A 13,684-nucleotide genomic window follows, 5' to 3' on the forward strand; every position below is an offset into this window, starting at 1 on the left:
TGATACAAAATCAAAAAAAAAAAAAAATAAAATAAAAATCTAAGCAAGAAACTTGGAATTCTATTAGCAGCACTGAAGTCACAAAGCACTTAACGTAAAGGACATGCCACACAAAAATATATAATTCTGGGAAAGCATACAATATAATGGAAATGCTAAGAAACCATATATTTGTCTTCTTTCATCATTCAGAACAGTGATTCTTTCAAAGAAACTGAACTATGTTTCAAGGAAAAGGATATGTGTTATATCACTAAAAACTATTTAAGAAATATACATATTTTGCTGGTATCTTAATGACTATAATCTAACAGTAGAATTATTCAAATCATTCTAGTAAATTTACTTATGTATTAAAAACTTTATAAAAATCAAAGCCTTCCATTTCTAATAACCAAAGAGATCAATCCTCAAACAAAATCACAACAGAACTACCAAGAATAATCACTGCTATTAATAATTGATGTACTAAGAGCAGGAGTATTTTAAAGTTCTGTAAGTTTTATGTAATTTTTCCTATGTACTTTATTTCTACTAAACTACAGGGCTTCAGATTTCAGTTAAGAGTAGCAATGAAGACATTATTTTAACCATTTAATATTTGTCTATTTAACATGGTTTTTTGATAATCCAAAGATTCAAATTAATTTGTCTTTAAAATTAACCATCAGGAAAAGTACTCTCATTTTCTTATTAATTTCTCCTTTCCAACTTTTTTTTTATCCATGTCTTATCTTTCAAAGCATGAAACAAAATTTTATATACACACGTATACAGAATTTACATTTGCTTTTCTTCTATTGGTTTCTATACCTTATTTTCATCACTGATTAGGATTTAGCGTCACATAATCATGAGCTATATTCCAAAAACCTACCTTAAATAAACCTAAATTAAGTTACAAAGTAACAGTTTACATTTTTCCCAGCTTGCTTTTGTTTCATTCATGCCTTTTAATTCTACCTTTTTTTCTGATATTTTACTTGCTCATTAGCACCAAGGAGAAAAACCATCAGAGGAAAGAAAAGGTACTAGATGTCAATCAATATTTACTACTTCCTTGCTTCACTAATAAAATGTATGACTGAGAAAAAGTTTTAAATTATTGGTTAAAGTCAGGTTTTATGAACAGAGATATGAGATATTCACCCAAGTACAAGTACATATTTAGTTACCACATTTAATGTTAATTAAATTTTTAAAAATGAATGTGTCTTGAACTTAAGTCACAATTATGAAGTGACCTTTTTGCTAAACACTAATGCAAGCCATGAGGAAAAATAGAAGAAAAAGACATTAAAGAATAAATGAAACTGGCATTCCAACTTTATATAAAAGTATCTAAAATACTGCATCTACTTCATAACTATATAAGCAAAGCCCAAATCAGAACCTGTAAGTTCTTTTTTTCAGCAATACTCACCTTCTAATGTGTGGTAAGTGAACAGAATAAGATTTATTAATTGATTAATACAAAGACAAAAGATTTAATTACATATCAAAACTATTAAGTAATATTGCTTTTTTTTCTACCATTTTTAAACAGAATAAATCCTGGGTTAAGTGCAAAATCCCAGTTCATTCTTCAATATTTTCTATTTTTCAAACTTTCACTTGAAGATTTTTTTTCTTTATGTATAGCACAAAAAGCAAATATAATTAAAATATTTTATTTATGTGTGTATAAATATGTTAAGTGCATGCATGCATGTATGCACACACACGCATATTTTATAAGAGAATATATATTACCTTGCCAAGCATACTTCTTCCCATTCAAGTCAATTGCAAAATCTTCCGGGTAGAAGTCAATTATACTGGATTCCTACAATGGAAATAAGATGAAAATAAAATGTTAAAAGCAACTATGAAAGTCTGTTATGTCTTGGTCTTTAAAATGTTTTATCTTTTATTCAGATTATGATTTTTATAGCTATTAAAATTAATACACTTAGAGAAATAAGCCAATTCTATTACTAATGAATATTTTTAATTGTATTTTAAAGACTGACAAACATACAGCTGACAAAATTTTAAAACTGAAAATCATGAACTTAGTTTGTTAAATACCAATCTGTTTTTGTAATATATTTTAACACACCAATCATCACATTAAGGCAATGAACAGTTCAAAGTTTATTTCAAGATTATATTCTGTCACCATGAAGCCATCATGGCCAGAGAAAGCAAATTAAAATAATTAAAGTTAGAGTATCCATACAAAGGATGAGCTTTTTGTTGTTTTTTAAAGTTGGACAAGTAACAATGAAATTAGGTATGCTGAAGTTAAATTTCAATTAACTTTATTCTCACTAATAACATTTAAAATAAAAAATAAAAGATATAGTGAGCTCAATTCAAATTAATAAAAATTAAAAAAAAAAAAAAGTAATTCTTCCATACATATTTACTTTTTCTTTTTTTTTTTAAATAAGAAAAAAAATCTTACAGGGTCACTCATAAGCTTCCGCCATGAGGGAGGTAGAAAGTTACCACTTGCAGCTGGAAAGACCCCCATAAGTTGCTCCAGTGGTTTAAACTACAAAAAGACAAATAATGAAGAAAATGTGAATTTTTTTTCAAGCTGCCAAAAATGTTCTCCAAATGCTATGATTCTAAACAATCAATCTTACCGGTCTTGTACCCTTTTCAAAATCCGAGGGCATATCTGCAATACCTTCAAAGTCTGAAGCAAATGGTGCATAATGAAAAGGATAATACCACTTCCAGGAAGCACAGCCCTAAAGGTATTAAATATCATGTTAATTATAGACACAATATAGTTAAAATTAGACTGCTTTCAGAAGTAATATTTTTAGCATACAAATAAAATGGATATAACTCATACACATATCAACCATATACTTTTAGTAAATTTGTCTATTATACTTATATAGTAAAACTCCTTGATTTCTAAGACATGAAAAGTTTGGATTATAAGAAACTATTAAATCATTTTTAAGAACAATAGAGTCTATCATCAAATATTTGGGATCTAGGAAGCTTGAGGAAATAAAATTAATGGACTTAAAAGGCTGTCTCTCAGCCAAGATACTTTTAAAAAATATTTGTCTTTACAGATAACAACTCAACATCCATCCACTTAGACAAATCTACATATTTGAGGTCACAGTGGGCAAGGAATCTACTTTCTACTCTCAAATAAATTTAAAATTTTTTAAATGGTAACTTTCAGGAAGGAAAACTAATTTTTTTCTCACATGACAAAATAAGATGGTCATCCCTTAAATACATTAACTTTCAACTTTTCTTAACTGGTGGCCAAAGCACACAAATTTTGAACAAAATAAAGGAGATGTCAAGTACATAATACTGTCCCAATAGAGAAAAAATGATTCCCAATACTACTACAAAATAATCAAATATCTTAAGCTATCAAGAAGCAAAACAGCATTCATTAAAATAAACTTTTAAATGTTTAAGTGCTTTAAAATTAAATAGAACTTGCAATGTTATCAATTGGAATAAATCCCACAAATATTAATACTAACTATCACAAAATTCTGCTCCTTAGTAGGTAAATTTCATCCACTCCCAGGTCACACAAAACGCCCTCTGCTCCCAGAACACGAAATCAGTTATTAACGATCAGTGCTACTACCTCCAATATGTCTAACTAATCTCTTACCAATCTGACATCTCAATTATCAAAAGATTTAAACCAGACACAGATTTCTTCAATTATAATGCACTTCATGTAACATCACTGCATTATATAGAGAAGATTGACACAATTCAATTCTTTCTAATTCTTACTAGTATATTGCATGCTTTGTTCTTTGTAAAGTCATTTTGTCACTTTCAACTAATTAATTTAACTATTGGATCATTCTAATTTTTATTCCAAATTAAAGAACACTGACCTTTAATAATCTCTTAAGTCAATCATCCTATGTGAAAAAGAAGTGAAATCCTTTAACCCAAGAGAGAATGAGAGAGAGAATAGTGTGTGTAGCTTATATACTGTTATCTCAGGAATCCAGAAAGCTTTGCAAAAATATTGTTCAAAACAGTGGATTCAAATTCAGGAATAGGGAACTTAAAAGAAAAACCCTGAAGTTTTGTTTTAGAGTACAGTTACTCTACCTTTCAGTTTCGTCTTAAGAATTTGAAGGGAAAAAAAAAATCTCAGTACCTGGTAATAATATCGAAGAACCCAACATAGTCCTTCAACATAAGACTGCACAACTTTACGACGGAATTTCTCATCAGCTGCATCAACATCAAATTTGTTCTTATAATACCGTTGCTTCCAACCAGATTCCCATAACCTAAAACCCAAGCAGTTAATTTATGCTCAATTATGGTGCTAATTCTGAAAACTGTCTAAATAATCTAAAACAAAAACAAAGCAATTTAACATAAGAGTAGATACACATACTGTATAAGCAGCAATGCCAAAATAAATTTAACTCCATATTTTTAAAAAATCCCCACTGCCAAGAGTATTTGATCCTCCTAAAAGTGGCTACGAAAACAACGCAACCTTTTATTTCATTCAGACCCATAAAAGACACTGCAAACCAGGTTCCTTGGCTTTTTAATCAAAATTTGCTTTTGGCATATAAAACTATCATACAAAGCTCAATACGTTACAAAAGAATGCCAAAAGAAATTTCTATTTCATAATACTAGAGATAGACTAAAAAAAGGAATGGATAACTCAAGATATTTAATCATATGAAAATAATTTAGAAGTGGTTTTACAACAGAGTTAAAAAGTAAATTCACTCTATCATAGGCCCCATCCCAATATTACTGAGTGCTAATGTGGGGCATGCTATTGTAGGTTATGAAAAGAATGAGGAGAGTCTTAGGTTGTCGCAGTTAATACCTCAAAGCTGATAATGCACTGAAGTACAATTGACAATTCACTGTATACTTATTTAAATCACTGCACCAAATCAGAAAGTCAATGCACCCAATAAATACAATTTATCCTGTTTTTTTTCTTTTTTCCTTTTTTTTTTAATTCAGAAGATAAAAAACCAAAAACTTTAATCTATTACAAAAATCAACAACATGCATGTTTTGTTCTAATATCTACATTTAAAAGTATTTGTATGCAAATATTTTTTACATTTTTACATATTTAAAGACAAATGGCCAATATTTATCATCTCTAAGTAAAATAGAAATAATGTTGTTATTGCGGCTAAGATCAAAAAAAGACCTATCTTAAAACATTAGAGGATATTTAAAGATAGTTTCTGCCTAGTACTAAAAAATTATGTTCATGTTAAAGCTAAAACTATATAATAAACTCTCACTGATGCTTACTAGATGAACTGCTATAAATCAGACAGAGAACTAACTATAAGACACTACCATACCATTGAAGAGAAGTAATAATGGTCTTAGTATGTCAGGTAAAGTGGCAAATGATGGTTCTAATTATATAATACTGAGTCTGCTATCAAAAGACAGAATTTTCATACAAGTTTCTAATTACAAAAATTTCAGCTTTCATGTTCAATAAAAAATGAAGGCAATTTCTTGGTTTTATTCTTTTTTAATTTTCACTTATTTTCCAAGAAATATAAAATTAGCCTTTTAATCTTTAGGTTTTCAAAGTTTTGTTTTATTTTTGAGAGCAAGGCCAATCATCAAACTCTCAAATTTAAGACTTTGTTGATCAAATTTCATTCTTAAAAATTAAATATATACCAAGGAAATAACTTCTCATTAAAACAAAGTTCATACTTATAAATCAATTTGTGAATTAAAATTCAAAGGTCATATATATTTTAATTTATGCACTTGTACACTTCTGAGAATTCATGATTTTGTACCCTCCCTTTTTTTTTTAAAAGAGTTATTCTACTGAGATAATCAAAATCATGTATATTATGTATCTAAGGATAACTGAACTTTATGGGTTAAACAGCTTAAAAATTCAATCTCAAAACAGTCACATTCAGATCACATAATCAAATCTAAACACTGAACGTCTAGCCAATCTAGTGCCTGGTCTCAAAGGGAGAAGTGGCTTGTAGGACGAAAACCTGCACGCATACTAATCTAGATACTTAGGTTTAACAGCTATAGCTTATACATCTCACTGGAATTTACGGAATATTCTAACCCTCCACATTAATTACTGGTGGATAAAAAGATCACAGAAAAGCATCGGAAGGCACTGCTGCTCTAAGCTAAATGGCATTAATTAGACTGCATCTATTTCAGCAATTTGCTAACAAAGTGCTACAAAAAAATGGCTTCACCTGACGTTATCCTCTGGCTCAGGTTCACTGTCACTATCTTCTGCTTTTCGTTTAATTCCTCCTCCTGGAGATGGGGAGCCATCAGAAGTGAAACTAGTATTGGGAGATGTTAAAGGACTCTGGGGACAAAAGTTATTATATTACAAATAAAAGGTTTGAATACTCACTTTAAATATAAGCCTTACAAACATGCAAGGTATTACTACTTTTATTATACAATTAACTTCACAAAAGTCTTCTTAACATTGTTTCCATCTCACACTCTCTCTCTCTCTCTCTCTCTCTCTCTCACACACACACACACACACACACACACAGTTGCAATTATAATACCCTTAAATTCATTATTATTTAGTCCCCCAAATTGAGGTTAATCAGAACAAAAAACACAATTAAGAAGGAAACAAGTCTTGGAACATTATTTTTTCCTTTAACAAAGAGCTAATTAGATGAAAACTAATGATTCCATTACAAGAATCTGAAAAAGGAAGAGAATATAGATTAAAAAAAAAAAATTTAAAAAAAATTCAAGTTTATTTCTTCATTGGAAAAAAAAACAACTAAGAACAGAATCCAATGAAAAGATCTTTGAAAGAAGAAAATAATATTAACACACTACAATGAAATGCAGAATACAAATATAATACAGGTGGTAAAAATTCTAATTTCATGAAAATATTAGTCACAAGTAACATAATTTACATGTTAATAATTTTTAGTCCAAAATGTTCAAATGTGTAAAACTTAGAAAACAAAGATTATACATTGGACATTTGTATACCTTTGTTAAATAAAAACTTCCAAAAGACAGAAAGAAAATGATAAATTGCTGAGGTAATTGGGGTTAAGCAATTTGCCCAAGGTCACATAGCTAGGAAATATTAAGTATCTGAGGCCAGATTTGAACTCAGGTTCTCCTGAATTTAGGGCTGGCACTAATTTTAGGTACCATCTACCTGCCCCCATCAACATGTTTTAAATATCTCATATTTTATGATATTCACATAATTAAGAATTTTTGAATTAATCCTTTTACATAGTAGACCCATAGAGGTATTTCAATTTGCTTAATAACATAAAGGTAATAAGTAGCAGAGAGGTTTCTGAACCCAGGAGTTCTGACTCCAATTTAGTGCATTTTCCACTCTGATACTGCTGCCTCTAGATTATTTGATCTGATCTAACTTAGTGAAAAATATTCTTAGTAACTATCCAGTCATTTAACAAATCTCATTCAAGATTCTAGCTTTTAAGATTCCCCGAGAAACATGGTTTTATTAAGCAAATAAGTCTATTAAACAGACTAGTGATGTGAGTGGGACTCGCCTTTTTAGATTTATTGTCATTACTTTCAATAAGTTCCAAATAAGCTGCTCTACAAGTCATTACCAGAATGCAACAGTACATCTCTATGTCAGATTGCCTCAAATTCCTGAAATATAATCCCTTACAATCACAATCCCTAGTTTTCTTCAATCAAGGCTCAAATTAGATGCATTAGCAACCTTCTATACAAAGCTTTGCTGATCACTTCAAGTTATTAGTGCTTTCTTTCTCTTTAAATGACCTATTTATTTGTATTTATACTGCACTGCCGCTTTATTGGCAATCCTCATTTTCTTCAATTTCTTAGAATAAGGTTGGCAAAATATGGCCAGAGGGTCAAAAATATTTTTGTTTTTATGCAGTCCATGAACTAAGAATGTTTTTTACATTTTTAAGAAAAAAGCTAAAATGTACACTTTTCAATAAAAAATATTTAGGATTACTGTTTTAAAGGAAAGAATGCTTTGTCTTGCCTAGAGAGACTTACATGAACTGATGCTGAGTGAAATGAGCAGAACCAGGAGACCATTATATACTTCAACAACAATACTATATGATGATCGATTCCGATGGACCTGGCCATCCTCAGCAATGAGATGAACCAAATCAGTTACAATAGAGCAATAATGAATTGAACCAGCTATACCCAGCGAAAGAACTCTGGGAAATGAGTATGAACCACTACATAGAATTCCCAATCCCTCCATTTTTGTCCTCCTGCATTTTTGATTTCCTTCACAGGTTAATTGTACACTATTTCAAAGTCCAATTCTTTTTGTACAGCAAAATAACTGTATGGATATGTATATCTATGTTGTATTTAACGTATACTTTAACATATTTAACATGTATTGGTCAACCTGCCATCTGGGGGGGGAGAGGGGGGGGAAGAGGGGAAAAATTGGAACAAAAGGTTCTGCAATTGTCAATGCTGAAAAATTACCCATGCATATATCTTGTAAATAAAAAGTTATAACAACAAAATTAAATTAAATTAAATTTTTAAAAAATGCTTTGTCCTAATCACCTCCAGGTATCTCAAAGAGGTATTTTTTAAACCTCTTTGCTATGTCTCATAAGTATTAAAAAAAAAGTTTATTCAAGTTCTAAAGTTCTAGAGCAGGGGTCCTCAAACTACGGCCCACGGGCCAGATGCAGCAGCTGAGGACATTTATATCCCTCACCCAGGGCTATGAAGTTTCTTTATTTAACGGCCCACAAAACAAAGTTTTTGTTTTTACTATAGTCCGGCCCTTCAACAGTCTGAGGGACAGTGAACTGGCCCCCTATTTAAAAAGTTTGAGGACCCTTGCTCTTGAGGATAAGGTACAAGCCCGAAATATACAACTATGAGCACAACTATTCTGAATCAGTGAACACAGAGAAAATTAATAACCCTTTATGTCAAAAGTTCTCCATACTGAAGCTAGCCTTTGAAGAAACATTAAGAGTATTAGTGGATAAACTAATAGAACAAAAAAGTTTGGTATGCTGGCTTTTATTTTTTAAAGCATGTGCCTTAAACATAAATATGGCAAGCTTTAGGGAGCTAGGCTCAAACCTTACATGACAAAAATTGGAAAAATAGAACCATTGCTCAAACATGTCGCCTCCTGCCTTTTTTTATCCAAGCACTACTCTTAGATCTGGATCAGAAAACACTAACTTGCCAAAAGCTCATGCAAGAAATAGTTGTTTTTTCATCTTATGACATATCTTTTCCTGACCCTCATCTATCATTCTCCACCCCTCTAACATCCTCCTGAACTTTTCCCCTAAAGAACACTTAACATTTTCCGCCCAGAAAAGTAAACTTTGAGAGAAAATATTTTAGCAGTTATCCTATATCTTTGTAGTGATGAATTTTTTCAAAAGAAATCCTAGAAATAAGAAGAAAAGACCCAGAAGAAGCACGGAAACCTCCTTTTTCTGCTGTTATTGGAGGCTAACAACTTTACTGCTCTATTCCCCATACGCTATTAAGATGAGGTGACAACCAATAGCATATATTTTATTGTGGCCTGTTCAAATTCATTAGTAACTATTGGGTTATACTCTTTAAAAGGTGGGTATATCTGATTCAGGATAGAATGAGACTAGAATTATGATTTCATCTTTATAAAGTGCTGCCTAAGAACTTCCTCTACATATCAGTAACTTTTCTTCAACTTAGAGCTTTTAAGTAGCCTTGTCCAGAAGTTAAATGATTTTTCAATGTATACAAGAAGGAGAACTTGGAATTTCCTAAATTGAAAGACTGGCTCTTTCTCTGCCACACTACTTCTCACTATATAAGGTTATAACAACATACCAATTAAACATTTTTATATTAAAACTCTGCAACTATTAGAAGAAAACTTGATTCCTAAGTAGGGAACTAAGTAAAATAAGAAAAACTTCAATTTAATTTGTAAGATCTGTTTTATACCAACAATTTCAAATAACTACCATTATATATATTTTTACATATATATATATTTACTACTTGCTTATGAGGCAAAGGGAAACTAATAGTCACTTACAGAGTTATTATGCATTCTCATTTCATAGGCCGCTTGTCTTGGATTACTGGCTACTTGGGATCCATGTGAATTTCTTGCACCCAAAGCTTGAGGGGTTAAAATTCCACTAGGAACAAAAGCTGGCTGATCCCTCTATCAAGAATAGAAACATATGTATATGTTAAAATTAAAATAAAAATTAGCAAACAAATTTATAATTAGTAGACAGAAAGAGTACTCTAAAACAAGGTTACTTGTACTTCTAATTAACTAGTAAGTAATTGTAACTAAATTTCAACATATTTGGTTTGTTTGGTAATTTTAGATGTTTTACATATTTTCAAACCTTTTGTAGAGTCCATGTTTCAAAAGACTGACAAAAAGACTTATAGCACCAACAACAGGTCACATCTCTGGCCTTAAATTTTTTTTTTTAATTAAAAAAAAAAATCTTCTTGGTCTTTTCCACAATTTTTTTTTTTACTAGGGTACCTTCTAAGTCTTACCCTCTAGATAAGGGTCTCAAAAGGGTGCTCTTGTATGTTTTGCTATAAAATACCCCATTAGTCAATTTTCTTCCCCCCTCCCCCAGTTTTTTCATTTTAAAATGAAATACTAGCAATACCAACTCATAAGGCTGTTGTGATACTTACATGAAATAATAAATGTAAAGAGCTTCGCAAACCTTGAAGGTTTCCATATGGGCCAATACTATTATTATCTACACCTCATAGTTACCTCAAGTCTTTCTATTTCTTCTTATAAAACTTATTGTTCAAGTGATCACCTTCTCAATTGGACATAGATCTATTTGTTCATTCCTCACCTCTCCTGAGTCTCTAATATTCAACTCCCTATCTCACAAATTAAACTGGAATTGCTGTAAACATCTTAAACTCATTATGTCCAAAACTGAAATTCACCGACCCCAAATCCTTCTCTCTTATTTCTCCTATTACTGTCAAAAATATCACCATTCACCCAAATACCCAGGATTGCAATTTAAGTATCATCCTTGATTCTTTACTGTCACACTCCTCATATCCATTAAGTGGTCAAGTTCTGTCATTTACACATTGCAAAAACCTTATGCCAACTATTCTCTCCTCCAGCAATGCGACCACCTTGCTATAGATCCTTATTACTCCATACCTGGACTACCGCAATACTGTACTAGTTGGCCTCCCCTCACTCTAATCCATCTTGGACTCAATTTATCTGACTACAACACTCTCCCATTCAATAAATTCCAGTGGTTCCTTATCACTTACAGGATTTGAAATAAAACCCTCTATTTGCCTTTGTAAAGGCTTATATAGGCCTTCATAACTTGGCCCCTTCCTGTCTTTCCATACTTTTTTCACCTTATTTGCCTCCATGTACTTGCTCTTCAATCTACTGACCCTAGCCTCCTTGATGTTCTTTACACACAATACTACCATACTCTGAGCAGTTTTCCTGACTATTCCTCTACGCCTGGAACTAAATTCTTCTTATCATCAACCTCCTGGATTTCTTCAAATCTCAACTAAAATTCCACTCTCTTCAAGATGCCTTTCTAGTCTTCCTTAATTTTTGTGCCTTATCGCTGGGATTATTTCCAATGTATCCTGTATAGATCTCACTTGTACAAAGCTGTTTGTATTCTCTCTTTCCCTATTCAATTGTGAGATCTGTGAGATCAAGAATTTTTTTTTGCTTTCTTCATACACCCAGCACTTGGTACAGGGTCTGGCACATAGCAGGCAACTCATAAATACTTAACACACTATAACAATGAATGTTCTCTCAGATGCTTCTTTTGGTATTCCTAAGGTTTGAGATGTTTACCATTCCTTTGGTACTCTCCTTTAATGCATAGAATATGGGTAATTCTTGATAAAATAATGCCTCACCACCTCATAATTGTAAGCATACATCTTTTATAAATTCTTGATGCAAGTTTTCTAGTCTTTATACCCTTTAATACCATTTCTACCTCCCCTATAAAACTGTGACATTATAGTCACAGGGGGTGTAAGAGATATCTCCACTCTCCTTGATGATAAAAAAAGAAATGACTGTAAAATCTTTACAGATATGTTCCATTTTTCTTGAGCTTATTGTTCTCTTTCCATTTTCATACTTAAATGTCCTTGGGATAAATTTATTTCATCAGTTTAAGGAATTCCCTCTATTAATGGAAAGCACAACTGCTCTACAACTTAGATTCTTGCTCTAGGACTTTGAAAGATTAAAAGATTAGTCCACAGTCATGTAATTGCTAAATCAAACACAGGACCTGAACTTAAGTCTTCTGGGTTCCAAAACTAGATCTCTATCCACTACATTATGTTGCCTCTCAAGACACCCATATATGAAAAATAATAATATAAGGAATATATATTTAAGACATAAAATGGGCAATTGAGACAATAATACATTGTTAACCAGAAAAGACTAAGATGAATAAACACTGGAATAGTTCAAGAAAACTGGACAGACAGATCATTATCTTGAAAGTCAAGTAGGATTTAGATAGGACATAATGAATGGGATTCATTTAATATTCAGGAAAGGGTCCTGACTAAAATGAAAGATTCATGTTGAGGAAATAGGAGAAAATGAGGCTAGACAAGTAAAGTGAGGAGATATAGAGGTTTCTGAATAGCACTCAGAGTTTAAAGTTCATCCTGTGCCCAAGAAAGTCCACTGAAGATTGTTAAGCAGAGAATTAATGTGATGAAATCATTACTTAAGGAAGACTAATCAATGATAGTATGAAGGCTAGACTAGAGGATAAAGAAAAACTGAAGATATGGAGGAGACCAGTTAGATATGTAAACAATCCACCAGAGAATAAAAGAGAATCCAGATTATCACTAGATATTTCTTTAAATGAGTTCTGGCTGTTAGCCAGAAAGGGCCATTAATACCTACTGAAAAAACAATTCTAATTTTCTGCCAATACTATGTTTAAGAAACCTAATAAGACTTACCTTCATTCTTTTTCTTTTTTCTTTTTGCCTTCTTTTAAAACTTTCCTAAAACAAAAATATAAGATTCAAATCATTCCACTTATTACTTAGCATAATTTGGAATTATTAGTATTAATTCAGGGATTTTACAGAGAGAGAAAGATCTTAAATACTGAGACTTTGATAATGCTCCCTAGCAATCACTGCTTTGGATGATGTAATAGTCAGAAATTTCAACTCAGGCATAATTTTTTCTTATGTCAACTTTAAGTAGATACAGAAAAGTATGGCATAAATGATTATGAAGTTTATGGCTCATGTAATTGAGAAACAAGACACAAATCTTGAAAATTTAAATGATTAGAAACAGAAAATTTAAGAGGCATTTAGGACTTTCCTAATATTTCAAAATACATCTGAGATGCCACATAATGAATAATAGGAAAATAAATGAAGCATTCATGACTCATTTTCCTTCTATTAAAAAAAAAAAAAGTACTTGAAAACTATAAGGATCTCTCTAAACTGACCTGTCTAAACAATTTTACAAATTATGACTAGGGCTCTGAAATATATATTTCTAAAAAGTTAAGAAGTTCTTTGTTTGTTAATCAAAATCAAAATCTAACTAGCACCGCCCTTTAAATGTTTAACG

At 31.3% G+C, this 13,684-nt stretch overlaps 1 protein-coding gene across 1 annotated transcript in view; it reads right to left on the minus strand.

The window, feature by feature from the left end:
- The window catches only part of XRN2 (5'-3' exoribonuclease 2), a 101,862-nt gene that overhangs the window by 40,529 nt on the left and 47,649 nt on the right, over positions 1 to 13,684 (minus strand). Inside the window, exons 14-20 of the mRNA XM_031951037.1 lie at positions 13,051 to 13,095; positions 10,094 to 10,225; positions 6,246 to 6,364; positions 4,157 to 4,292; positions 2,634 to 2,741; positions 2,450 to 2,539; positions 1,753 to 1,825 (exon numbers count right to left, since the gene is read on the minus strand). Coding sequence (XP_031806897.1) covers positions 1,753 to 1,825; positions 2,450 to 2,539; positions 2,634 to 2,741; positions 4,157 to 4,292; positions 6,246 to 6,364; positions 10,094 to 10,225; positions 13,051 to 13,095 — 703 coding nt within the window. The remainder of the gene's footprint in view (positions 1 to 1,752; positions 1,826 to 2,449; positions 2,540 to 2,633; positions 2,742 to 4,156; positions 4,293 to 6,245; positions 6,365 to 10,093; positions 10,226 to 13,050; positions 13,096 to 13,684) is intronic.

Source organism: Sarcophilus harrisii, chromosome 2 (genome assembly GCF_902635505.1).
Source record: "Sarcophilus harrisii chromosome 2, mSarHar1.11, whole genome shotgun sequence".
Classification (NCBI taxonomy): Eukaryota; Metazoa; Chordata; class Mammalia; order Dasyuromorphia; family Dasyuridae; genus Sarcophilus; species Sarcophilus harrisii.